Genomic DNA, 27,930 nt, shown 5'->3' with positions numbered 1-27,930 from the left:
CTCTTTTCCTCCTGCCCTGCTGATCCAGATGTAGAATTCCCATTCCCTTCTCCAGCACCATGTCCTGTCTGCCTGCATGCCACCATGCTGCCCACCATGAAGACAATGGACTAAACCTCTGAACCTATAAGCCAGACCCAGATATGTGTTTTCCTTTATAAGAGTTGCTGTGGTCATGGTGTCTCTTCACAGCAATAGGGAACCCTAAAAAGACAGAGCTTTTGCAATGTCATGAACAAGATAGAGACTAGATGTTGAATTTCAACTGCAGATCCTTTAAGAAATAACATGAAATCTCATCTATTCTAGGAATAAAAACTCCAGACCTCAAATATCTATGCCATGAACTGCAACAGTGGTCTGGGAACTGGAGATGTCTGTCAAAGAAACTGTAATAAAGTGTCTGATCTCTTTAGGGACATAGATACTCTGTAATGAATGCTCCTCTTTAGGGACATAGATACTCTGTAACAAATGCTCTTCTTTAGGGACATAGATACTTTGTAACAAATGCTCCTCTTTAGGGACATAGATACTCTGTAACGAATGTTCCTCTTAAAGACATGAGCCACCAGAGCCCAGCTTGGATTCCTCTCTCCCCAGCTGCCTAATGGCCTCCTCTCCATCATCCTTCCCCACCAAAGGAAGACTGGGCTGGCTTCCATGGAAATCTCACAACGTCTTCAAACTTAGAAAGCGTAAGCAAATGTCTCACACATCCCAGGTGGGAGCAAGACAGACTGTCCTAGAAAGGCTCTGTCATGGATCAGCAGGATGGGGACTAGAATCCCTTTCTAGCTATTCCCCATACTGTTTTCCTAAAGCTTTATAGAAATGTAACTGCAAACTCAAAGCAGAGTTGCAAGAAGATTCACCAGTCCCTTGACCCAGAATGGAGGCCATCCTTGAGAACCGCTGAGTAAAACAGGTTCTGTCAAAGGTCTGGGACAAAGAGAAAAGGCATCCTGAGAACAAATGTCAGGATCTTACTGAAACAGAAAGCAAACCATCTACATAAAAATAAACTGTGAGGCTGAGCTGGGACCCAGGGTTTTGGGTTCTGAATGGTGGAGCATCATTATCAACCACAAATGCACGTGCTTGGTTTTCCCCTAAGACAGTTATGGTCTTGGAGAAGCAGGGATGGGATTCCAGCTCTCCACAGACTCCCATCATTCCAAGTCCCACCTCCAGCACCAATTTCTGTACTGAACTCTTAACTACACTCTAGTCTCTTTCCCTCCAATTACTCGATTCTCACCCTAAAATTATCTCTCCAAAGAAGTTGTTATTCGTACCAGCTACCTGAGAGCCTTTACTGGTCACCCACAATCTAGAGTGCGACATCTGAGTCCCAGCATGGCCTTTAACCCAGACCCTCTCAGCTCCATGGACCAGAAAAACAGCTCCATTCACCTGGCCTTCTGCAGTACAAAGCGGATTCTCACTTACTCTCATTCATTCACCTTTTCTTTTCTCTTGCTCTCTCCTTTCCTCCTGCCCCCCCCCCCCCCGGCCCCATGCTCCTTCCACCCACCTCCCTTGTTCCTGGAAACTTACCTCTCCCCAAACAAAGTGCAGAGGGGTGGGAATACCTGTGTTTTAAAGTTCTCTGTGGGACTAGAGAGATGGCTCAGTGGTTAAGAGCATTCATTGCTCTTGCAGGGGACCTGGGTTCAGTAATTCCCAGAACCCACGTGGTGGCTCACAACATCTGTAACTCCAGTTCTGGTTCTAATGACCTCTTTTGACTTCCGTAAGCATGCAGTGCAGACACAAATGCACATAAAGGACCCTTTAAGGTCCTTTATAAACTCTGCACTGCACAGCGCTGCTCACCACATGCTATCCCTCTGAGGGTGCATCTTCTTTCCCCAGTTTTTTGTTTTCAGTTTTTCAAAGTCCGGGAAGCAGAGGCTTTGTCTTTAGCTCAGGGAGGGGCAGATGCCAAGATGATGAAGACAAACGGGGAAGCAGCAGGAAATCAGAAGGCACACATGGGGGATGAAAGGAGGTATCCATCTCTTCATCATTCAGAATCTTTGTAAAAAGTCATCCAGCTGATAGTCTCTTTCTAGACGAATGCTAAGGAACTAAAGCGGTGTCTAATTTGCTTAATGTTCTTCCAACCCTAGACTTGGTTTTCTCAGTCAGCGGCTTTTGTGCACATCTGCCTGGTGACCAGGGGAACACACCTCAGTTGTTGTGCTGTCACTGAAGTTAGCTTGTGTCCTTCCATCCCCTCTCCCACCAAACTTAGGCCCTATAACCTCCCAGACTTACCAAGTGGGCAAGCTCCTGGAAAGCTCTGATTAGCAGGCACCCCAGAGCTGATCTTCTGCTGGTTTCCCTCTGAGATTTCCCAGAACGGGCTTCAGCAGCTCTAAGTACAGTCAGCTGCTATTCTTACCATGGTCAGCGGGCTTCCCCTCCTGAAAGAAACCACAGCAGCCACTGCACATGCTGGTCTCGCCTTCACACCAGCGTGTCAACTGCTGGGAGCAAGGAACAGAGCCAAAGAGAAGCACGGCATTCTGTCCAGCAAAGGTAAGCCAGCCCTTTACAAGCCGAGGCCAGGAGCGGTTTTGGTGTTGGCCTAACTCTTCCTGAGGAAGAACAAATAGTTGCTTTATTTTTGTATCTCTCTCTCTCTCTGTGTGTGTGTGTGTCTGTGTCTGTATCTGTGTGTGTGTCTATATCTGTCTCTGTGTGTCTGTGTGTGTTGTGTGTGTGCATATGTATGTCTGTGTGCCTGTATCTCTGTGTGTGTTGTATGTCTGTGTGTCTTTGTGTGTGTGTCTGTATCTGTGTGTCTGTGTGTGTTGTGTGGTGTGTGTGTCTGTGTGTGTTGTGTCTGTGTATATGTATCTGTGTGTGGTGTGTGGTGTATGTGTCTGTGTGTTGTGTGTGTCTGTGTGTATCTGTATCTGTGTGTGTGTGTGTGTGTGTGTGTGTGTGTGTGAATGAATGCCACATTAGTGCAGATGCCCACAGAATCCAAACTGCTGATATAGGAATCAAACCTCGGTTCTCTTTAAGAGCACAAGCGAAGCTCTTCCCACCTGAGATTCTTCGAAGCCCCTCTCATCACTGTCTTCCCAGCTGTGTGACCACCAACAGATGTGCCAGTGAGTGGGGGTATGACAACAACCCAAACTCTAGGGATAACAGGAAAATAATAACAATAAACAGGTAGGTACCAATTCAAGGCTTTTCTTACTTTGCCTTCCACAGTGTGAGGTTATCATCCTAGTTCATGGTAGAAAACAGAACCCACAGAACTCTCCTATGGCACAGAGATTGGTCCCTTCTCACTGCAGGGAGAACCCACAGCAGGGCCATTTGATTGTGACTAAAGGCCAATTAGTCAGAGGCACAGCCAGGATACTGCTCTAAGATGCTCTACTGTGTGCCATAATCCTCAAGGAAGTAGTTTGAAATGCCAGGCTCCATCACCCACAGCATTGTGAAGCAGAACCAAGTCCTCAGAAAAAAAAAAAAAAAAAACAAGGGCTGTGTGTGCGAGTCTGGGCAGAATGGTGAGGAGGGGCTGGGAGAGAAGGCACCTCTCAGCACCTCAGCCAGACTGCTAAAGTGCCGGCAACTTATGGGGCAAGTGAATCCAACCATGACATGCTGTGGGGACTACCTACCCCATGTACATGGGTGGGATGAGAGAGAAGCCATTCTGGGTTCCCACTGACCTAAAGTGCAAACAGGAAAGGTCAAGGAGGAAATCCATCTAGGTTGCAGCTACTTAAACAGTTTGAGTGACGCTGGGGAGACCACTCAGTGGGTAAGGGCTCGCCACGCAGGAGTAAGGACCTGCATTCAGAGCCCAGGACCCCGTAGACACAGTAGAGTGCAGCTGCAGGTTTCTGGGGTGAGAAGGAAGCATGGCCAGTATCCACAGTCGCTTGTACAGCTAATAGGAGACCTGTTACAAATGAGGTGCGAGGTAAGGAATACTCAAACTTCCACAACCCACACATATGTACATATGTTACACAAACTAAACAAGGCAGTCTGAACAGTTACCAAGATCCCAGTGAGCCTCTGAGAAGAACAAAGGAGGTGCTAGCCCAAGGAACCTCCCCAGCATGAAGATTCCCGAGAATGATTCACATTCAAAACTGCATAAAATGTTCTCATGACAAGATCTACAATCTACACACATAACTAAACATTACATAATGCCCAATAAATGCATAATTACCTTTCAATTAAAATAAAACCCAAAAGAGTTCCATTACTACTGTTATGAGGTCAGTTGAAAAATCTGTCTCAATTAATACAGATTCATGTCACAGTGTCTGCAAGCTTCTACCATGAGGACGTTCTCTGGTGGCGTTCCCTTTGCTTTTCAGGTGAAATCGGTGATGTTTGTGTCACAGTGTGAGCACTGGCTACCTGTCTGAAAAAGCCCCCCCAGGGGAGCAGAGAAAAGTTGACATGGAGATTCCAAATAAAAATAGAATTATAGGGCAAGGAACACTTGGGTACCCGCATGTCCAAGTTCAGGACACCATCACAACAGCCCAGTGGTGAGACAAAGTGAACAGATGCACAGCCAGATGTGGGAAACCCACAAGGCAGCACAGTTAGCACACAGACAGTGAGCCAGGCTGGGAAAGCAGGTCACCAGGATCAGGGCTCAGTCAAGATGGCAGCTCCTCCTTAGGACTGGATTTTACTCACCAGGTGAGTCACATAACCAAGTGTGATACAAACTCAAGCGAGTATTGTCTGCCTTTTAGAGGAGACAGGTACAATCCACAGCAAGGATTGACTTAGAGATGACACACTAGAGAAAACGAACACACAGAAACACAGTATACGATTCCACTTACATGAAGTACCTACCAGAGCCACGCCATGAAGAACCAGGGGCTGAGAGGATGAAGTAGCTAGTAAGGATGAGTATGCATGGAGCAGCTAGTGTCAGCTCAGTACTACAAATGATAAACAGTGAGCGATGAGGGCTGTGCAAAGGGCAAAGCACACGAATGCCGCTCTGCCCGTGAGCCTAGAACTGGCTGGAACGGAGTTAGGGAGATGGCACAGTGGGCAGGAGCCTGCTGCACAAGCAGGAGGGCTCCGAGTTCAGGACCCAAGCTCCCACATTAAAGCACGAGCAGGGTGGACCTGTGGTCCTAGCGCCAGGGAGGAGACAGGGTCCCAGTCTGACTGCCAGTCCAGACAAAACCGTGAAACTCTAGGTTCATTCAGTTTTCAAAAATACAATGGCGAGAAACCGAGGAAGATGCTGTGCTGGCTAGTTTTATGTCAACTTGACACAAGCTAAAGTCACCTGAGGGAGCCTCAATCAAGAAAATGCTTCCATGAGATCAGTCGGTAGGCAAGCTCTAAGGCATTTTCCTAATTAGTGGTTGATGGGGGAGGGCCCAGCCCATTGTGGGTGGTGCCATCCCTGGGCTGGTGGTCCTGGGTTCTATAAGAAAACAGGCTGAGCAAGCCATGGGGAAGCAAGGCAGTAAGTAACATCCCTCCATGGCCTCTGCATCAGCTCCTGCCCCCAGGCTCCTGCCCTGACTTCCTTTGATGGTGAACAGCAATATGGAGTATAAGCTAAATAAGCCCTTTCCTTCCCAACTTTCTTCTGGTCATGGTGTTTCATCACAGAAGTAGAAACCCTAAGTCAGATACCTAGTATTGACTTATGACCCCCACACACATGTGGACACACAAGCACACATGCATTCAAAATGCCACTAAAATGGTAAAAATTACTTTAGTAAAAAAAAAGGGGGGGGAGATTTGACCCATGTTCTACTCCTCTACTTGAGCCAATGGAATATGAACTACAACAGAAGCCAGTCCTTACCACTGGAGCATGAAAGACCCATGGCCATTATCCTGTTTATTTCTAAAATCGTTTGTGTTCAATACGACGGATGTGTTTACACTTTAAGTACAAGCTCCAATCAAACATGCAGAAAGAGAAATGACAGCTGTCAAGATTGCCATGACAACCATTTATGTTACTGTCACCTTAGCTGCGCTGTCCTGCTTCTGTGTCATAGGGCACTTCTGGAAGGAAGTTCTGAGCACTCACACACTTCCTACCGACATACACAGGAAGTGCTTCTGTGTCTCACCTGCATGACTTCCTGTCATGAGGCCAGGGGGTGGTGAGCCAAAGCCGGTTTCAGGGACTGAGGTCATCTGGACTGAGGGCTGATCTTGGTGACCTGCTACATCCCAACCTGCTGTTGTCACAGCCCGTCAGCTGTGTTTCAGGTTATAAGGGGACCAAACAGGGAAAGGGGGAGTCAAACGACGGAAGAAGGAGGACGCCTGCATACTTCCTGAGCTTCAATAAGCATCTCTGTTTCTGCTTATCTTGATGGGAGACCTGGCAGTCCGCAGACAGGTGCTGAGACGTTCTTGGGGCCGGATTGGCCTCTTACAGACTCACAAGCACATGGGTTAGAAGGGGAAAACTCGGGGGCTAGAGCAAAGCCTGGGACAGCACTTGCCTAGCATGCAGGCGCAGGCTCTGGGTCTAATCTCTGACACAGCAAACACACAACACCCTTCCACAACTGCAAAAGAACAGAAACGGCAGGACCACTGGTGGCCCCTCACTCGTGAGCAGTAATTCTGTTATCTCTTCGATGAAGTTTGACAAACACATGCTAACACTTGAAAAGCACCTGTAACTGTTAGCAAACAACATGGTGGTGGCCGCCCTACCTCAGCAGGATGAAAGAGACAAGTGAGTGCCTGGTTCTTTCCCAGGAGAGCAGGAGCTCAGCTCTCTGCATCACCTCACTGAGTCAGGAGGCAGGACATCACTGTGTAGATGACAGACCATGGCTCCTGGGGCACCAGCCCAACGGAAAACAAACACTAAGATACTGCAGGAGAAACTGTCCACTCTGCACAAGAGACAGAACAGGTAAAAACACCCTGCAAATCTTAAGTTATTAAATGAGGAAGCCATACAAGGTTTAACCACATTTATTTGACACCATGATTTATTTCTTAGTCTTGTTAAGCTGGCCGTTTGGGGAAATAGATGCCCCTTCCCTTTCTCGCCACGTGTGTTAACAGAAGTAGGAAAGGCGGGATCCAAGAGAAGAAGCAGAGAATGCAGGAAATGAAGTAGGGGAGAGAGGAGCCCCTCAGAGTTAGCAGCAAGTTCAAAGCTGGCAAGAGTGTTTTTCCTCAGAGATAACCAGCCTCAGCACGGGGCACTCCACTTTGTTTTGCCAGCCCACTGGTGATACTGTTCACAGAGCACATTTAGTGTGTTACTCAGCAAATATTGACTATATCGTGTAAACCAGTCCTGTTTAGCAGAAGCACCATTAGCTGCCACCGAAAGGTCCTTGATTCACGTCAATCTTCCTTCCGCACTTCCAGCCTCCTGGCAGAGGTGTTACACGGTCATTCACGTTTCCGTCTTGCCTGCAGCACCCCTGCAATCTTGAATAAGTTACATCTCATCGCAGGGAAGGTGTGCACACAGCAGCTGCCGGCACGGCTAGCTAGTCTCTTCCCAGACAGCAAGTGTAAGCGAATCTGTTTCTCCTGCCCCATCACTTCCTCTAAGGTCCTTGTCCCAAGGCTCTGGCGCATTAGCTGCAGGGTGCCTGAAGCCCAGCCACTCCTGGGGATCTGTCACAGGGGGATCTGTCTTGTAAGGACACTCCACTCCACGTGCTGTTCATCTTGTCAGTGCTGCCCAGTCCACAGGGGTGAAGAACGGGTGAGATTTGATATCTTCAACACCAGCCACTCCGGCGCCCAGACGCTCCATAGGGTTGAACTGCAGGAGCTGAAACACAAGACTCCGTGAGTGACAGTCACAGGGGCCATGAGAGAAGACGGGGCCTGCAGAAGGGAACCACGTCATAAAGGGGATGTCACAGCTGTGGGCTGGTGGAGCATTCCAACTGAGTGACAAGCTCTTTCAGGTCTGTAAGCATACCCAACAGTAATTCACCAAGTCCCCCTCATCCTCAAACAGGATAAAGGGATCAAGGGAGACAACTACTTTCATTACTCAGAAGTCTGGGAGTCCCACAAAATCTTTCAGCTCCGTAACTACAGCATGTTAGTACTGCACATGCTCAAATCTGAGCACACAGGTCTGCAGGTCTGTGTCCCCCAATCCACTCTTGCTGCAGTGGCTGGTGTGTTTGATGAGGTAATTTGATCCAGTGAATGACACTGTTTCAGAAATAGAAATTATGTATAAAATAAGCAAACAATGTCATAAGCGATCAGACCTTCAGTAGTGAAAAGCCAGAGGCAGTTGTGTATGAAGGCCCTGGCCATGCTGGAGAATGTGCCTGCGACATCCCCACATCCCCACACTGTGTCATAGCTGTACTGAGGGACGATTTATATAAAGATCTACTGCAAGTTACCAGTGAACAGTCTGTGATCAATTTAGACTTGTGAGATCCAGTCCATCTCTAGACCCCTCTGAAGAGCCTGGCAGTCTGCTCCACTCCATGACATTTGTGTCACCCCCACTACTTTGGCCCGAGGCCGCCACTGACTATGAACCTTTTCGGGGTGTTCTGTTGGGTACAGTACTAAGTAAGCCTTTGCACTGAGCACACCTGTGGGATTCAAACATCTGGACATAGGCACTGGCCTTGGTTCTGATCAATATCCCACAATGACTCTACTGTGTGCTATTAATCTATTCACTCATTAACAGAACTTCAGATTTGCAGATCTGGACAATAATGAATGGCGTGCTGTTAGGAGTCACACATGTTCCCCAGGAGACATGTGTCTTCAATTGAGTTCAATCCTAGGATCAGAACAGCTGGGCTGCTGGGTCACAGAACAGGTTAGTATTTAACTTACTAAGAAATTGACAAACTTTCCCTAAGCGGCTATATCTGTCTACACGCCCATCAGCAGGGGTGGCTCAGGATTTTCTACCTCAGAAACATCTGGTCTTGGCTAAAAGCAACTCTAGAGGGCTTGTGGCATCCTGTGATAGTTTCAGCCACACTCCCTAGTGACTGATGACACTGAGGATGGTTGTATGCCCTGGCAGCCACTCAGTCTCAGCTCAAATAGCTCACTGCCCACCTCTTTCCAAACTAAGTTGTCTGTCTTGCAGAGTGACGAGCGTCTCCCTTCTGAACACAAGTACAGACAAGCGGTTTGCAAACAGCATCTCCCAGCCAGTGGCTTGTTCTCACTTTCTTCCCACCTTTGAAGCGCTCACGTTTTTAATTTTAATGAAGTCTACTTTATCAATGTTTCTTTTACAGATTGTGCTTTTGGTGTCAGATCTAATTGGCCATGTAGCCCAAGGCCATGGGTGTTTTCTCGTGTTTCTTTTTCAGGTTTTACCATGTGAGCTATTTTGAGTTAATTTTTGCATATGGTATGAAGCAAGGGCCTGGCTCACCATGGTTTGGCAGGTGACTTCTTACTGAGTTCCAAGCACTTGTACAAGGCACACTGCTGCCTTGATGACCGCGGCACCAGGTTAGCTAGCTCAGAACCGTGAATGGCCGTGGCATCTCTGCCTTGTCATGAGCACTATAGTCGGAGTTTCTGCTCCTCGCTGACCCCTTTTATGTTCCTTTGTGTTTTCTCTCTCTGGTTGCTACTTGTTCAGTTAGCTTTAAGTTTACTTTATTTAAATAGCTCCTTTCTCTCTCTCTCTCTCTCTCTGTGTGTGTGTTTAATATATCAATTATACATAAATTTATATATTAATATTTATAAATGTTATAATATTATATATATTTAAGTAGGAACTTATTCTAGAGCTCTGAGTGGCCTTGAACTCCTGGCAATCTTCCTGCCTCAGCTTGCCAAGTGCTGGGATCATGGGTGTGCATCCCATGCCCAGTTCTTTTCGGTGTCTCAGGGTACAAGATTAGACTGTGCTAACTGATGCAGCTTACTCCATGAGCCCTGGGCACTGTTTCCGCTTCCGTTCTGTTACTGCTGTACTGCAAGTTTTCTTATGGTTTCTTCTTTTACCCCAAGTTACACAGAAGTATGTTGTTTAATTCCCAAGTACCTGTGGATTTAGCCTACTCTTTCAGGGCTGGGGCTGGGCTTTTTGTTCTGCATTGTTTTTTTGAGGCAGGATCTCCTGTACCCAGGCTGACCTAGAACTTGCTCGTGAAGTCAAGGATGACCTTGAAGTTTATCTGAACACAGTGCATGGTTACCCAGGAGGAGCTTTCAGTGCCTGAGGTGACCGTGCACACTCCACATTACTGAAGAGTCGTCCACCTGTGTTGTTATCTGTGTCCCCTGTAGCAGTCTGGCTTCTATAATCACCAAGGTCTGGAGTACTCCATTTGCTTTGTTGAATTGTTTTTCCTTTCAATTCAGCCTTTTTATGTACTTTGGGACTATTACTCGTTACTCTTTCCTGTGTTGGCCTCTTATCCTTCTGAGGAGCTGTCAGTCTCTGACAATCCCCTACCTCAGTGCCCACCATGCTGATTCTTACATTGCTCCAGCCATTAGAATGACTGTGTGCATGGTTTACCTACTGTATCTAAACTCAAAGATGTCCCGTGTACTTTTTCCAGTACTTCAATGACCTTTTGAACAGTGTGTTCTTTTTCTAGTTGCTATAGAAACCACACAACTTATTTTATTGCAATCCACTTCAGAATAGTACTAGCGCAGTAATAAGCAAGAATTTTCTCCCACCATGGTCCATTCTGTCCCTCTACTATTGCTGGGCAGAGTCGCCCTTTGGCATCTATGGCGTCCTGGCTGTGGAGCCTGCATGAACAGAAATGTCCTCCTGTGCACTCAGATCATCTCAGATGACTTTAACTCACAGCACAGCGTAACCAACGTGCACTTAGCTCCAGCACGGCCCTGTACAGAGAGAGCTGACAAGAAAACCATGCACATAGCTTCCCTTTTTTGAAACATCTCATATTGTGACTCAGATTGGCCTGAACTGTCTCAGCATGTAACCCAGGCTGGCCCTGAATTCAAGGTAGTCCTCATGTCTCAACCTTCTGCATGCTGGGATGTGATGTGTGAACTGCCAAGCCCAGACAGCCTAGACTTTAAAATATATACATATTTGGTTTGTTGTTTGAATTTGTGGACTAAGAATGGTCTTACACAAAGATATATATATATATATATATATATACATATATGTGGGTGTGCATGTGTGTGTGTGTGTGTGTGTGTGTGTGTGTACATGTGTTGTGTGATAAATACAACAGTGCTGTCTCATAATTATTGCTATACATTCTGGATCTTTTGTAAGAGGTAAGGAAGATGAATAGAAAACTACGTTTAGAATTCTTTTATGAACTTGTCTCTCACTGAACTGTTCACAGTGTCCTCAGACCTGAGTCCCACCACTCCCTTTACCCTGAGAGAGTTCCTAGCTCTTGACATGTACATCTCTGGCTGGGAGTTACTAAGTTATTCTTTTTCTGGTAGTGTCTCTATTTCAACTTTTATGAAAAATAATTTTTCTGAATTACTGGCTGACTGCTATTCCCTTCCACACTACGAAGGCTACTCTGGTGCTGGTTTGATGAAAAACCAAGCATTAATAATGCACATCCTGTGGGAAGGGTTTTGAGTTGTTCTCTTCCGGGCTCTATATTTTCTCTCGGTTTCTGTCTTCCAACGGTCTGCATCAGTGCATCTGTGAATGGCTCTCGTTCTTCTCTGCGGAGTCTGCTAAGTGTCTTCCGTGTTGCTCAGGAAACCGGGCATGTTGGCACGTTTTCAGTCGTTATTCCTTCAGGACTTCTGCGACTTTTCCCAGCTCCGTTTTTTTCTGGAGTCTGGTTTTATGTACATCAGCACATTTGAAAGGAAGATATTGCCTCGCAGACCCCTCTGGTCCTGTCCACTGTTCTTCACATACCTGGTCTGTTTGAGACTGGGCCACTCGACCACTCCCACTGACTGATGCTCCTGAGTCTGTCTCGGATGTCCCGCTGCACCCCTCAGGGACTTCTTCCAACTCAGTGAACTTCTCAAGCTGAGCCCACGACCTGCTTTTCCTAAAGCTTTCAGTTTAAACCCTACTTAGCTCAGCTGTGACACTTTCCCTTAATTCTTAATTCTTAAAACTCTTAAACTAGGTTCTCTCTTGGTAACCCCCACATATGGGGTCACCCCGAGACAATGCCCATCAATAGTGTGTTTCTCTACATCCTCTGTTCGTTCTGCTTCAGCTACGTTTCACATCACATTTCCCTGAAGTTTCTCTCCACAAACTATTATGGCCATTGGTCTGTTTCTTTGTCTGGTAACCCACTTCAGCCAGCTCTGGAAGTCTGCACACACACACACACACACACACACACACACACTCACACACACTGAGCTATCTGCAGTGCACTTCTGACATCTCTGGTTGCTGGTTTTGATTTTAAGTTGAGCCTTTATGTCTCTATAGCTTGGCTGTCAACAAGTCAAGCTTCTGCCCACAGGTAGGAGACTGGCTGTATAAGATGGGTTAACTTAGGAACTGACTGTCTCTATGGACAGCAAGCCTTCATTCCTTTTGTAAAGAGAAAACAGAAACTCCAAGAACTTAGTAACCTGCATAAGATTATACAGGCTTAAGCTGCCAAGCAAGACTTTTACACGGACTCCAGAAGCCACACCACATGCACAGCATGCAGAACCTCCACATGTGCACACACTTCCAATGTGCCTGGGTGACACATACCTAACCCCTCACTCAAGAGGCAGAGACAGTAGGACTACTGTGAGTTCAAAGCCAGCCTGGTTTTATAGCTTTAGGCTGCCAAAGCTACATGGTTTAAGATTCTGTTTCAATAGTAAATAAACAAACAAAAAAAACTGATAAATTTTTACCTGAATTATTTTGCTAGCATTGTAAATTAAAGCAATTTTTTCAAAGAACATTTAGATTAGAAGTCCGTGTAGTGTGGGTTTTAGTTTATTTGATGTGTATGACTGACTATTTTGCCCGCATGTGTGTATGTGCACCACATGCGTGGCAGTTGTCCACAGAGGTCAGAAAAGGGTGTCGAATTGTGGGTGTAGGTGGCTGTGAGCTGCCACGTGGGTGCTGGGGACCAAACACAGGTGCTGAGCACCGACACCTCTCCAGCTTCCTAAGATGCATTTTAAGGCTATTATTATAATCACAACGGGGACATCCCAACTGTATTTAGCTCATTTCAAAAGGCCACTGGAGCCTAAGCCTCTCTGATCCCACATGTGCACACGTAGCTTACAGATGCCTACCTAGCATATACAGAACACGTGTCATGTTCACTCTGAATGTAACTATAGTGAGTCTCTCCTGCCACAAACTAACTTCCTAATGGCTTTATTGCACGGCCTCTACTGACCTGCAAGGCTGGGGTGCTTAGCCGGGAGGATGGCTCAGTTACCTGCTGAATGAGTGAACGAGCCTCTTCGGAGACACAATCTGGCATGTTCAAAGTAGTGTGGGTGTTTATTCCCGCTGGGTGGCATTCTACCAAGGTCTGAAAGAGTCAATTAGGTACATATCTTATCCACGTCACATCTCACCGTGTTCTATCACAGATGGGCAGCGAGTACAGCGAACTAACACCATGTACACTGAAGGCACAGCCAGCCACAGAGCATCAGTGACACAGGTTAGGCTGTGCTGTGAGCCCAGAGAGCAGCTACATAAGGCTGCTGACGGCCCGAGTGCTCAGAGCCCAGGTTCGTCCCTTCCTTCATTACTGGGGACTGAATCAAACAGGAAAGCTTTAGTTATGCTCCAACTCCAAAGAGGGACTGGCAGCTTTGAAATGGCGAAGGTTCTTTAACATCTTTCTAGTGTAGTTTGATAACCACAGTGTTTCTGCATGTACCTTTACAGTTCAGCTGCAAGCGCCGGCCACTGTGTACCTCACAGTAATCTTACATTGCCAATTCACACACTTAATTAACAACGTGGGATTTTGTGTTTCCTCCAGTGTCTTCCCAGGAGGCAATAGGCACAAAACTCTGTTAGGGTCTATTAGCTGTATTAATATTAGTCATGCTTAAAAGTTACTAATCAGAGAGAGTATACTCTCCATCCCCGAGCTAAAACAGATAGGGAAAATGTACAGTATTGAGGGTAAAACGTTAATTTTTAAAAACTGAATTCCCCTTAGCTTCAGACCCTTGAAGAGTCTGGGGGAATCTAACACACGCCTGTTACAGTCCCTCAGACATGAGTCTGTTAGAGCTGACCCCAGACAGCTCAGATGACAACAGTAGCATAGCAGGGGCTTGCCATCAATTTATTCAATGTTACATGACTTTAAAATCAGAACCTTCATTCGTTGTTCTTCCTGTTTCTGACACTGGAGCTTGGCAAAGGCTACCACGCTCGACTTGGAGTCCGGTGGCATCTGGATGAGGGCACCAGGTGTCTGGGTCACTGCATACCTTGCCAGTGAGAAGTTCGAAGAGGACAGCGCCTAAGCTCCACCAATCACAGGCTTCCGTTTCTTCTGTGACTGCTCCAACCTCTAAACACACCAAAAAAGGTTGATATTAAAATTCCAGAGGTCAATTAAACTTTCAAAATTAACATGTATTAGCAAGGTGACCTTGTAAATGCTGAGAGAGCAAATCCTAACACTCCTGGGCTTTCAAATCCCTGAAAGTCGCTTCTCTCTCTGGTCACCTACTGGGGCTGCATTTTTCCCCGACACAGCCATACATTAAACTGAGACCTTTGTTCTTCAGCTGACGGAGGGGCACCTTCAAGACACTGTACTTAAGGCTGCAGGAGCCCACAAGCCAGCACCTGTTCATCTTCCAATTCAAGGGAACACGGCTGATTTCCCCTTTCAAGCCACCTTTTGTTTTAGAAATAAAGACTCCTTGTAACCAGAAGGAACTTGAAAAATTACCTAAGCTAATATTAATGACCCTGCTGGAGGCCAGGGAAAACACCTCACCCACTGTCACAGAACAGCAGATGACGACCTGCCCTCCCTCTTTGTGTCTCAGTCTGTTTTCCTAAAGAGGGAGCCTGTGAGTGTGAGCCCACACACTCTCAAGTTTAGAAGAAATGCCATTTACACTCACAACAAAACTGCTCATTCAGAGCAGCCTGTTCGTTCCTGGGAAACTTGAGGTGTCATCTTTCGGGGTGCTCCGTAATCAGCACCAACTCTGAGGCTACAGTCACTGAGTCCTGTCTGAGACCCCGTTCTCCTGTGATGACTGATCAGTCCCAAGGCCTTGCCAGTATCTGCCCCTCTGACATCATTCAAACAAAAGCAGTGGACTATTATTTGACTACAGGGAGCCGACAACTTCACTAGTCACCAGAGACACGCACCACCTCAGAAGTCCCTGGTGGAAGCTCCCAGGCACTAGATGACAGAGACCCGGAGAACACCACTGTGCCGTGGATTTGGCCAGCTAGTCCTCCAAGATTGAGATTCATCGGCTTTGATGCTTTAAAATCCCTGATCACATCATCCAGGTGTTTGACAGGTAGACAATTACCAATACAGCTTCAGCTGTGGACAGCAAGTGGGTGGTAGCCCGTGGGGATAAAGGCAACTTCCTTTATCACTTCTGTGTTTGCACTAGCTCCTCAGGACACGTGCAGTGCACACTGTGGAGACGCTCGCGCTGTGCATGGAGCTGCTGCTGCTGCTCCCCCTCATTCCCTCTTCTCCTCCTCTCCCCGGTTCTCCCTCAGACACAAGTAGCTCCATACTCTAAAGGCACCTGGCCCTTACACTGGCTCTTATCTCTATGACAAAGTATGATGTCACTTAAGGCAACTTGCTTTGTCTCACAGTTTGTAGTCTCCAGTCTGTTGGCCAGCTCCCAGGCTTATGGCTCCAGAAAAAAAGAAAAGAAAAGAAAAATCTGTCATGATGAAGCAAAGCTCTCACTTCATGGAGACCAGGAGGCTGAGGACAAGGCACACGTTGCCAGCACATGCCTTCAATGACCCGTGTCCTCTGCCAGGAGGCCCACCTCCGACAATACCATCAAATCAGCACTCCATCAATCAGTCACCCTGCTGACAAGATCAACACCATCAAACCCTCACTCCCCAGTCTACAACCACACCTTTGGCACTCGGCCTCAGGGAACATTCCAGATTTAAATCACAAGAGGCCTACAGAGACTGCCTGCCATCTGAGAGCCTGGTGCAAGAATGTAAAGGCCACTGTGCTGTGCCTGCATGACGTCACAGCTGCTGTGCCTGGCTTTCCAGGGCCAGTCTAATCTACAGCTGAGTTCACACAGCTAGAGTACAGGGGAACTAGGTACTGTGAACTGTTTCTCAGGCTTTAGACAAAGTATCTCTTCTCTTAATTGGCAGAGTGCATGATGTTGGCTGCCTTGTTAATGGCCCTGGAAAATAATTATTCCTTTGAATAAATTATAGAAAGTTGTTAATATGTAAGATGAAATCACATGACTAAAAAAGTAACTGAGGTTTCTGTGGCTGTCAAACCCACTGCTCTAAAACTGCTTTACTTGCAAAATCTCAAAAATATTACAGTTCCTGCACAGAGCAAGGGCAGGCACCGACTTACACAAGCAGCCATGAGAGAGCGGATGAGTTCTCTGTAAGCCCAGCATGTGACCAGTGAGATGGCTCAGTGGGGAAAAGTGCCTGTTGCACAAGTGTGGTACTCATGTGAAAGCTGGATGTGGTGGTTGGTATCCATAACCCAGCACCCCATAGTGAGATGGGAGACAGAGACAGGTCAGCCAGATGCCCACGCGTGGACCCGACACACACTGCACACTCTCCCCCACACTGAGACAAAATTAGATCTTCAATGTAGAGAATGTAAAGAAATGCTACATATGGCAGCATGACTGTTTTACACACACACTGTGTAGCAGGGAAGCTGGGAATCCCTTTAAAACTAACTCCATTTTGAAAATTCTTTGAAGCATGTGAAAGGACAGACTACTGATTTCAAATTAGTTTTCTTGCACACCCCAAGTGTTAACATCCTGTGCGCCCTTGTACCACCACTGTATTGGCAACCCCTGGGCTGGGCAGTGTCCTTTCTCCCCACAAGTACATGGCTTTCACAGGCACTGAGCAAGGTGACCATAAAAAAACACACATCCCTCAGAAAACTACTTTGTAGGTCCTTCTCAGAAAAACCTGACTCAAGAATTAGATGTCTTTGTCTGGGCTCTGTGCTGCTCTGAGGTCAGCCACTTCTTCCCCTCCTCCGCCTTCAGAGGCTTTAATTCTATCATCCCAAAAGTGCTCTCAAAAGCACTCATGAGCTGTTTGTTCTCAGGACTCCTCCTCCCACTAACTTAAGACACCAGGGAGTGGAGACCACCAAGGTGAACAGGTGTGAGCTTCATTCTCCATCTCCCTCCACTGCCACAACCAGCCACCGGCCTCCCTCCCTCCCCTCAGAACTCACTCTCGGCCTGCGTGTTCTACAGTGTGAAGACATGGAAGCGCTTGGATTATATTCCAGCTCACCCAAAGACTGAAGAGGCCACACAGCATGTGCCAACAGTTAATAAAACCTCATAGAACTTCATTTTAGAATCTATTCTAGCACCTAACTTCAGTACAGAATCTTAATTCCTACTGAAGATTCAGCCATCATGTTTCTCAAGGGAACAAACAAACTTGGCTAGAACAGCAGACGGCAGCATCATGTATGTGACGGCAGCTCTGTCTGACTAAGGTTGACTGTCTCACACAACTTCAACAAGCCATGATGGCATTCAGGAAAACAATGTGGCCTTATCAATGCTGAGCATCCAATCTTCCGAAAACATTTTCTCTAAAAAATGAGAGTTGCTTAGCCCATGACTGCCATTCTTCCGAGTCCCCTCCTTACAGCCAAATAAGTGGTAAGGAATGAAGTGGACGTGTGGATGCACTTCTGAGCCTGTGGTGGGAGCCTGTGATGTCGGCACTCGGAGGCTAAGCAGAAAACTCCTGAGTTCAAGGAGCACCTGTTTACAAAAGGAGATGCTGCCCCATCCACCCTCATGCCCCAAAACTGAGGAAAGTGGGAAAGACACCAAGCAACGTGCGCCCACAGGCTTGAAGACAGCTCCAGCCCACAGTCAGCGCCACCCTCACATCTGCAGGACCAGGCGTGCACCCCAGACCAGGCAGTGTCAGCTAAGGGTACATCAAAGGCTCAAGTGGAAAATAAAGCCAAAGACATAGCTAAAACTCTTCTACAAGCCATACTTGAAAATTGAGAAAACCAGAAAGTGACGGTTAAACTTACTGAGGCTTTGAGTGAAAGCCACCTTCCTACAATACTTCATGAAGATGAATAAACCATATATTGTAAGCATGTGTAGTCTCCAACATCCCAAATTCAGAATTTGTCTTTCTTTTAAAAGACTTTCAATGCCTTCTAGGGACAATTCATAATCTCTCCTAGCAGCACACTGTTCTCACTGGCTTTCTCTAAGAATGCAGGAGATCAATAAATTTAAAAAATTTTAAAGAGAATTTTACATGTAGAAAACTTCCACTTTAATATAGGATAACTACCTAAGTATCCCTCCTAGATAAAGGCATGGCAGCTCACACCTTTAACTCCAACCCTTGGTCATTAGTTGGAAGCAGGAGAGGCGTGAATTTGAAAGGAGTCTAGGCTACTTAGTGAGTTCCAGGTCATCTTGGGTTACAGTGTAAGACTGTCTCAAAAAAACACACAAACACTACCACAACATCCAAGGGCAGGCAGAGAGGGGGCACAGTGGCACACATCTGCACATCTACACATCTATACATCTGCACATCTACACATCTACAAATGTCCGGACAGGCTACATTGTTCTTCATAACTAAACTTGGAAAGTTCAGAAGTCTTAGACACTTAACTTCCTTTTCCAGGTAAAAATAAAACTCAGTGAAAAGTAGAAATCGTACTAAATGAAGGGTTTTTTGTTTGTTAGTTTTTTTGTTTGGTTGGTTTGCTTTGTTTTGGTTTTTTTTTCATGTTTGTCTGTTTGTTTTCTGGAGCTGAGGACAGAACCCAGGGCTGTGCTTGCTAGGCCAGCACTCCCATCACTGAGCTAAATCCCCAAGCTCTTAAATAAACTTTAAAATAACACTCCACTAAACCAACATTCACACACTCAAGCGACACAACAAGCATGTATCAGACATATGGACCAATTTTAAAGCCACAGGCTCACACACTACAGTAAAATGATAGCATGGGGTGCTCTGTAAAAGAGGGAGAAATACAATGTTTAATGCTACAGGAGCCTCTGTTTTGCAAATTGTCAAAAACTAAGTGTCTGACCTTGCCTGTGTGCATGTGTGTGTACATGTCAGTGCTGACCACACTGTCTGACCTTGCCTGTGTGCATGTGTGTGAACATGTCAGTGCTGACTACACTGACCTTGCCCTAGCCCGTGTGCCTGTCAATTGACTACATTATCTGAGTGTCTGACCTTGCGTACATGTATGTTAATGATAGCTACACTGTCTGCCCTTGTGTGTGCATGTGTGTTTGTGTCAGCATTGGTTACACTGAGTGTCTGACCTTGTCTGTGTGCTTGTGTGTGTGCATGTGTGTGCATGTTAGTAGTGGTTACAGGCTGGACATCAGGGGGTCTTCCTCATATGCTCTGCCCTTATTTTCTGAGATGATAGTCACTGGACCTGGACCTGGGCAGTTTGGCTAGACTAGGTGGCCAGTGCTCTCCAGGAAGTCCCCTGTCCACCCTAACCCAGTGTTGGGATAAAAGACATGTGCTGTTGCAGCCAGCTTTTTGTGTGGGTGACGGAAGTCCAAACACAGGTCCCATCTGCTGGGAGAGCATTAGCAACCAAACCATCTCGTATCTGCCGCCCTGAGTAACTAGTCTTAGAAATCCCAAGTCCTCTCTTGGAAAAGCAAACAAAAACATCGCCTTTGAGGGTTAAAGAGAAACTATATAAAAATTAAGGCAAAATTTCATTAACTTAAAATCAAACACCATGCACACACTTATAACAGTATATGGGAGGGGGTGCTTGGCATGTCTACATACTTGTAAAAATTTTTATGTATTTAGTAAAATTTAAAATAGTCAAGATTTGGTAAAGTTTTTACAAGAAGCCAGGCATCCGTAGTGCATGCACATAGTAAAGAAAGGCGCTTTGAAAAAGCCATCTGTCATTGGCGATACACGTGAGCCAGGGGAAAGAACATCTTTCTCCTGCTACACGTGTTCCTTGGAGAGTGCTGGGAAGCATTAGTCCCACGCTCCCACACACACAAGCTCTCCCTGCAGCATCTGCTGTTAATTGAAAGGGACTAGAATTACAAAATCCTAGTCAATTCCTCTCCAGCCCTTGCTGTGTGTAAAGATTTTCTATGCAGGGGCCAAGCATTAGTCGGCCACTGCAGCTGATGGCCAAGCAGAGAGAAGGAAACACACAGGACAGCAGTTGTGCCCAGCACTAGATGAACTCAAGTGTGGGAAGAGGGACTGCTAGGCATGTCTTTGTTAGCTCTGTGCAATTCCAGTCTATAAATACAGCCAGTGCCTATGAAGGTGTAGTAACATCCTAGTTAGCCAGTTGTGTGTGTCCTCTGTTGGGGTAGTCTCCTTTGATACAATTTCAAAAGTAACTGTCAATATTATACCAGTTATGTCTTTATTTCTGGCTCCAGAGCATAGTTTCTGGGACACAGGAGGCACTTAATAAATGTGGGTTGAATACACAATCCAACTGCATCTTGTAACGTTGGCCATTCAAAGCATTCAAAGTACCTACAAAGATCCTAGAATATTTGTATTAAGAGCCATGATCTATTTCAAGTCATCTGCACTTTTGCACCTTGTAGACCATGAAGTTGAAATGACATCTGGCGTTCACATGGTGGCAAGTGGAACACAGATTAGAGATGATGGGGGGAGGGGAGTTACTCAGTTGCTAACTGTGGTACTGTTAGCAAGTTGATAGTGGTTTCAGCTGGGGAGTGGGGTGACACCTCTTACAGTAGCTGCCTCTGGGTGAGGGTTTGCTCTGCTGTGTGTGGCCTGGGCCTGTGAAATGTGGAAAGATTGGCAAATGCCAGGCAGAAAGAAAGCTGGGCCAGGAGAGGAGTCCAGGGCTCCTGTCTCTGCACACCACGAGGAACCCAGGGTCTGAAGCCGTACCTGACTAACAGACTCTGACACCTGCCGAGTTCTTCTGGGACCTCTGCTGTCAGATTTTTTTAAATGTTTTCAGAAACAATTATAAACAGACACACTACCTAGCTAAGCCCAGGGCATTACTTTAGATGCAGGAAAAAATATTTTCTCTGAGAATTAAGGGTTGAGACAGAGCCTCTTGACCATGAACTCAGGACTCTCCCATCTCAGCCTTCCAGATGCAGGACATTGCAGGTGTGTGCTACCACATCCAGCTTACAAGTTCTGGCAACAAAGACACAATGTTACAAATGAAGCCACAGCAACAGAGTGTTAAATTACTTGCAGTGACTATACCTAGGGCTGTTTCTGAGCTACACCCACATCCTAGTCTTCAAGTTTGAGTTTCATTACAGGTTTGGACGGTTCCTCTAACATTTATAAACAAAATTATCAAAGCTTAGCAGCTGAAATGTAAGTCTGAAAATTCACAGCTATTTATAGGGACCTCAGGTTCAAAGCCAGTTCGTCTGAACAGGTGAATGTTACCTGCCTAAGTGTTCACAGCATCTCCAAGGCAGCTCTTAACTCACAGACAGACAAGCAGCAACACCCACCTCTCAGCCCATCCTTTTGAACACTGCCAGCCCACCTGTCCATTCTGTATTTCCTGAGTTCTGTCACGGTTCCACTGCTTGTGCGTGTGGCACATTTGTCAAGCAGGGCATAAGAACAGTCTAAATGTTCAGATGTCCCCAGAGCTACATGGCTCTAACCAGCTAGCATGCTGTCCGAGGACTGTGGTAGCGCCTCACACTGTCCTTCCAGGGCACAAGGCACAGAGCTTCCTCCTGGCCCAGCCCTGCCCTGGACTCACCTTGGCTCCAGCCCTGCTTCCTACTTTCCTCCTAATTCAGCGTGTGTTAGGTAAGTGGGTTATCTGTTCCCCCACCCCCAACCCTGGCTGCTGAGGGGTGAAAACAGGATAGGAACACGGGCCAAATGGGCTGGCTCAGGCTAGGCCCCTCCCACTTTCCTGGCCTGGATTTCTTCTTAGAGACCTGGCAACTAGGTTCTAAACTTTCCTGAATTACACGCACAACTTGAGCCAAAACACTTCGATTTCACTTGATTCAGCACTCTGGGGCCAAAAAAAATCACTTTTTGAGTAGTTTATAGGTATTACCCCACGTGTTTTCTTGGGAGATGGAATAAGGAGTGATCAGGTGTCCTGTGGCTTCGAGATGACTGATGATAATTCCTAATGCTACACAGTCTTGCTTCCTCCCGCAGCCCACACTTCTAGCAGGAGAAAACCAACAGTGTGCTCCATTCTGCATTGATCACCTCACAGCATCTCCCCTCTGAATGGCCGTCAGGTGCCATGGTGCTCCCGACTGAAGCCATTAGGGTTGATGGATGAGAAAAAGGCTAACTGGGAACTGAGGGTGACAGGCGCCGCCTTCTCCCCACTGCTCTGCTGGGCTGGGCAGGCCAGAGCAGCAAGCTCTGCAGTCAACAGAGCTTCCACTGCCCCACCTGCCTTACCACCACTAACTTTTTAGAACCATTATCTGAAGGGGATATTTGTGAAGACTTACATAGAAAGAGTAAGCCCTGGATGTGGTACGACATTAACTTAAAACGTAAGCATTTCCAGGCATTTATCTGAAGGAAATGTTTGTGAAGAATTGCTTAAAAGGAATAAGCCCTCGGTGTGGCACGGAGACCAAAACAGACAAGATTTTATAGAAAATGAGGATATGGTTTAAATGAAAGCAGCTCCTCAAAATCCTAAGTAAGAGTAAGCACTGTAGGCCAGCAGGGCAGCTCAGGGTGTACATATATGAGACCCAAGTTCAAAACTCCAAACTCACTAAAAGTCAGGCATGGTAGAGCAGTAGGGTACAGAACAGACAGAACCCATGGGTTCCCCAGCTAGGCAATCCAACCTAGTGGCAAGCCCCACATTCACTGAAAGACTGCCTCAAAAATCACGAGGAAATCTACAGAGGAACACAGCAGACCATGGTCTCCACAGATAGTAAGTGGCAGGAGCTAAGCTCTCCAGTGCCCACCGTCTCGTTCTTTGTTCTCACTCTGTGGCCAGTATGAGAAGCGTGACATCAAAACACTGGGAACTTAGCTGGGTTAAGGTGTCGGCCAAGCTAGGGTCCGTGTGAAGCTCCAGGGTCATTCAGACCTAGGTGTGGGATAGACCCCAGGGCAGTGGACCCTCAAGCCCTCCCACATCCACTCTTCCCTCTCCTTGGTGGCAGACAGGCTGCACAACAAGAAAAACTTCTGAAGACTTAACAGCCTCGTGCTTCGGCATGTGGTGGAGTGTGTGTGAAATCCCTGCTCTTTCCTGGAAACTTGACAGTTTACTTTCCTTGAAAGAAACAGATCAGCTTTACAGCCAGAACTGGAGTCAAAAGATAAAAGACACTTGCTGATCAGTCCAGAAAAACACAAAAGCACCTATGTACCAGGGACCTACTGATCATTTTGCTCAAGGGCAAATTCTACCACAAATGCAGCTCATCTCAAATTAGCTTTAAACTTAGCTTTGCCTTTCAGTTCTTTCTCCAGGAGAGGGAAAGACTGCCCTGAGACCACAGTCCTGCTTCCCGATTATGTCCTCATAATTTCTGGATAAACAGCTTTATTTATTTTGTCCTGTTTGCTGAAATCACTCTACAACTCTTAAATGCTCATATTTAAATAAACTTCACTTCTTTAAGTAACTCCTATTTTTCCTCTTGAGAATCTTTTGGTGCATTCTAAATTGTCTGGCTTCTTCCTCTAAATGAAATTTTTATTCAATAAACCCCCATTTTCACACTATATCATTTTTTAGGAAAACTCTATAGACATATAAAATATACTTGAAAGGTCTTCCAAGAAAAATAATCCCTTGGACTCCACTGTTAGGTGGGATTCTGCACTTGATGAACTTGAATTCTGACCAATTTTGTATAAAAAGTGTGTTGAATGATTGATAGGCAATTTTATTTCTATTCAACAAATCTACTTACTACTATGAAAAAGAGGCCAGGAAATCTTAAATAATTTGTCCAAGATCAACACAAGCATTAATGCCATGTCTGGGACAAACCATAAGGGCCAAGCAATTCTCAGTGGCATCGCAATCTCTGTGTCTGATTTAATTTGGTCTCACACATATTAAACCGTCTCTGGGGTGCACCCCAGCTCTGGTAGAAAGTGCTGAAGTACACCACTGAGTACCACACTTACCAAGATAGAAATGGAGGGGAAGGGCAAGGGAGACTACTACCCCAAACTGTGTTTATGGACAATGTGCAGTCAGTCTGGGGAGCTCTGGGGAGCATGGGGTAGAGGTGCTTGAATGTCCTGCTCTGCCCTGAATTCTGCAGACTGTCAGCTGTGAGCTGTTTTCAAGTGTGAAATCACCTAACAGAGGAAGCAAAGCTGTCATTTGACATCTGGGAGCGTGGAGATGAGGCTGCAGAGGAAAATATGTCCTCTTCAATGCATACACATGCTCACTTATAAACTCTCCAGTCTGATAACTATTCTGTAAGAAATAACAGTGTAAATTTCAAGTATTTAAAATTGAGGGTTCACAATGGAGCTGGAAGTAACAGTGGAAGACGCACGGGGACGTGTTCAAGGGGGACAGGCGTGGGCGGAGGATGTGAACTTGAGAACAGGGCGGTAACAACTCTGCTCACCTGAGCTAGCCTGCACATTCAATTCTCAACCAGTCTTTGTGTTTCACATGGCTAAGAGTCTAAGTTCTATTTCTAGCTCCTTGGATGGTAAAAGATATTGCTATGAAAACATTAACTAAAGCCCCTGATATCGTATTTTATTTTTCTATTACACTAAAAATGTAACAAAATTTATTCTATGCCACTAAGTGAGGAAAAATTTTAAATCCTTGGGTCAAAAACTTGGCAAAGCATTCCTGTAGCATTAGAAATAAAATCCAAGTTACCACAAGCAAGCGCTCTAGAGAAACAAGAACGGCACCCTGGCTTCTGACCCACCACCTGCCCCATTGAGTCCAGGAGCTCCTGAGGGGCCAGGTCAAAGACAGTGCTGCAAGCCTACTCAGCGCTGCGGGCCTACTCAGCACTGCACACTCTGCCTACAGGGCACATCACAGCCCTGCTTTTCCTCTTTCTCTCCACCATTCTGTGTGTCTGTGGTATGAAAGGAAGCCATTTGCCATAAGTAATGTTTATTTAATAAAAAACCTTGCTAGAGAATAAAAAGATACAAAATGAACCTGAAAGGCTGGACTTCGGCTGCTCTGTAAACCGTATTCTCGAGATCCTCTTGATGGGCCCACAGCTGCAGCCATTTGAGGGCTGGCTTTTCACAGACACAGACAGACAGAGCTCCGTGGGTTTTGTCTTTGTGTTGCTGGATCTCTTTGCTTTAACATAAAAGGCAACTTTTTTTTTTCAAGTTCTTAGTTTTATTGCAGAAACTTGTGAGCCCTAGACTGCCTTCGCAGACGTGGCTGGAGGTCTGTGGCTTTAAATCTTAGATCACAAAGTTGGCAGAAGCAATTCTTAAACAACAGAAGGTGATCATTTGCATTTCAAAATTTATCTATCTTGCTTTTCCCCTCAATTAGACGAAAACATGTTGATTCCCAGGTTTCTGTGAGTGTTTTCTGGTCTAAACTTATTTATGGAACAGAATAATGGCCCCCCTGCTAGTCTGGCATTTGCTCAAGTTTCTGTCCATGTAAATCGAATCTGTTACTGGAAATTTTTCTCAAAATATCAAGGCACATCATCCACAAGATAAAAGGATACAGTGATAGCATAAAGTACAGGCAGGTGGGTGATGTTTTTTGAACAAACAGATGATAAGGATCCTGGGAGGGAGGAGGGCAGGGGCAGGCCGCACAAGATAAACAGAGGGCACTGCTCTCCTCAGCACCCTCTGGACTTTACTTTCTAGCCAGACAGCAGAGCTTTGGCTTTAGTGACATCTCAGCAGGACACAGGTCAGAGTTGGGGGGAGGGGCCGAATGTGGGAGAGGGAAATTGCTGCCAGGGACCCTATTTACTTTCTGTTGTATGGTCACTATCCACTGAAATGCTGGCCTGTTACCACTGCTCTAGCCCGCTGAGCAGGAAGACTTTCCATTCTAAGGCACGCTTTGCAGCTTGAGGCCCCCACCCCTTTAGGATTACGAGGTGCAGGCTCTGCCTCTCTAGATTTGAGGTCCTGTTAACAAGAAGGAGGGATCTACTTTTCTGGGTTTCTCCTTCTTGCAAAAAGTTGATCTGCCCTAGGGTTGGAGGAACGACCCCTGCTGCTCATGCTCAGAGCAGCGAAGCAGCTGGAAGGTACAATTTTTTTCATGCAAACAATTACAACAAAGCCTCTCTTTAGACTAACAGTTTGGCTGGATTTTTTTCCCCAAACACTATGAAGGACAACCTGGAAGGGGACTGCAGAAATCGAAGAATCCATTAATGGTGTACTGCCACCTGCTGGCCAAATGTGAGAAGTGGCATTCCCGGGGAAATGAAGGCAGGACTTGGAACATGGAAAACTTAAACTTGGAATTGTTAACATGGGACAGTAAATTTAAACACTGGTAAACTCAGTATCTGGAACTGAGAGTTTGTGTGGAGTAGCTTTATCCCATCATGTAGAAACACTCCGAAGCTAAAGAAGAACCGGCCTTGGTGTGCTCAGATGGCAAATAGCCCAACAGCCACTGCTTAGGACAGACAGAAGCATGCGCCCCGGCATACTGACCCCCCAGTTCAGGACAGAACACACTTTACTCACAGCTCTCCCAAATTTAAGGTGGACTCTGAAACCTCCAAATTCACTGTAACTAACAAATATATTCAGGCTAGCTGGAACCTGAAATGCTAGTTCCTACCAAATTGGGCCGTTCAGCAGTGCCCGCCCGGGCCAGCAGCTGCGCTGCAGTGCTATTGTTCTTGGTTCACTACATAACAGCACTGGTTCGCAAGCACGTGTTTGGGGGAAAGTTTGGGAATCTGCATTATGGGTTGAAAACCTGCCTTTCCTCAGCCCAGCAATGCTTACCAAGGAAAGTTTTTCCTAAAAATAATAAAGCTATTCATTCCTAATTCTCCTCACTTCCTGTGAAGCTGAGCAAGGTGAGCAGCAGCCCCGCGGAGGGGAGACAGGACCCAGTGGTGCCAGACCATCGGCCTGAGAGGCCTGGCAGCCAGCGGGCAAGGGATGAGTAAGCTCTGCTCCTTTCTGAGACTTAGCGCTCAGTAGAGCTGAGCAAGCTGTGGGTTTAAACAGCGCCCATCTGTACCGACAAGAGGGCAACTCAAGTGCAACGGATATGCTTAACTATGGCTGCCAGCAGAGGCCTAAACGGCCAGACATACATCTGTGATGGTAAAAATAAAAAGCAGGCCCATATCCTAATAAAATTTAAAGTCCGCCCATGTGGAGAGGCTTAGAAGATACAAGGCCTTCCTTAAGACACTTCAAAGAACACAGTGAGTTTCCAGAGATATATAAATGCTTTTACCAAGAGCAGTGAGTGTGCACGTGTGGGTTTGCACATCTAGACACACATCTTTGGCTCCATACAATTCAGTCCCCTACTTTTCTTCATTAGGACTGGAGTGTGTGAGCCGCTAGTGCCAAGCACAACTGGCAGAGAGAAGGAAGAGCCACCTTTCAAGTGAAGCATTTGAGGAGAGTGCTCTAACCTGGGGCACAGTACATTCTTGCTACGGCGTCGCTGTCACAGGAATCTTCAACCTCACTCCACCTGCTAAAATACGTTAGCTGAATGTGTCCTAAAAACAAAACGACAGGAGAAATCAAAACATTTTTCTCTTCCATTT

At 46.3% G+C, this 27,930-nt stretch overlaps 1 protein-coding gene across 3 annotated transcripts in view; it reads right to left on the bottom strand.

Moving 5' to 3' along the window:
- Window positions 1-6,968: 6,968 nt before the first annotated feature.
- The window catches only part of RPS6KC1 (ribosomal protein S6 kinase C1), a 141,081-nt gene continuing 120,119 nt past the window's right edge, over window positions 6,969-27,930 (bottom strand). For 2 of the 3 annotated variants that reach the window (XM_080928343.1, XM_080928345.1), the window contains 4 exons: window positions 27,793-27,882; window positions 14,398-14,480; window positions 13,380-13,475; window positions 6,969-7,804 (listed from right to left, as the gene is read on the bottom strand). In XM_080928343.1, coding sequence (XP_080784469.1) covers window positions 7,694-7,804; window positions 13,380-13,475; window positions 14,398-14,480; window positions 27,793-27,882 — 380 coding nt within the window. In that variant the 3' untranslated portion in view covers window positions 6,969-7,693. The remainder of the gene's footprint in view (window positions 7,805-13,379; window positions 13,476-14,397; window positions 14,481-27,792; window positions 27,883-27,930) is intronic. The other variant, XM_080928344.1, reaches the window with a different exon arrangement.

The sequence above is a fragment of the Micromys minutus genome (genome assembly GCF_963924665.1).
Source record: "Micromys minutus genome assembly, chromosome: 1".
In the NCBI taxonomy this organism is placed as follows: Eukaryota; Metazoa; Chordata; class Mammalia; order Rodentia; family Muridae; genus Micromys; species Micromys minutus.
Note: the sequence above shows the minus strand (reverse complement) of the source record. Positions and strands in the feature narration are given on the sequence as shown.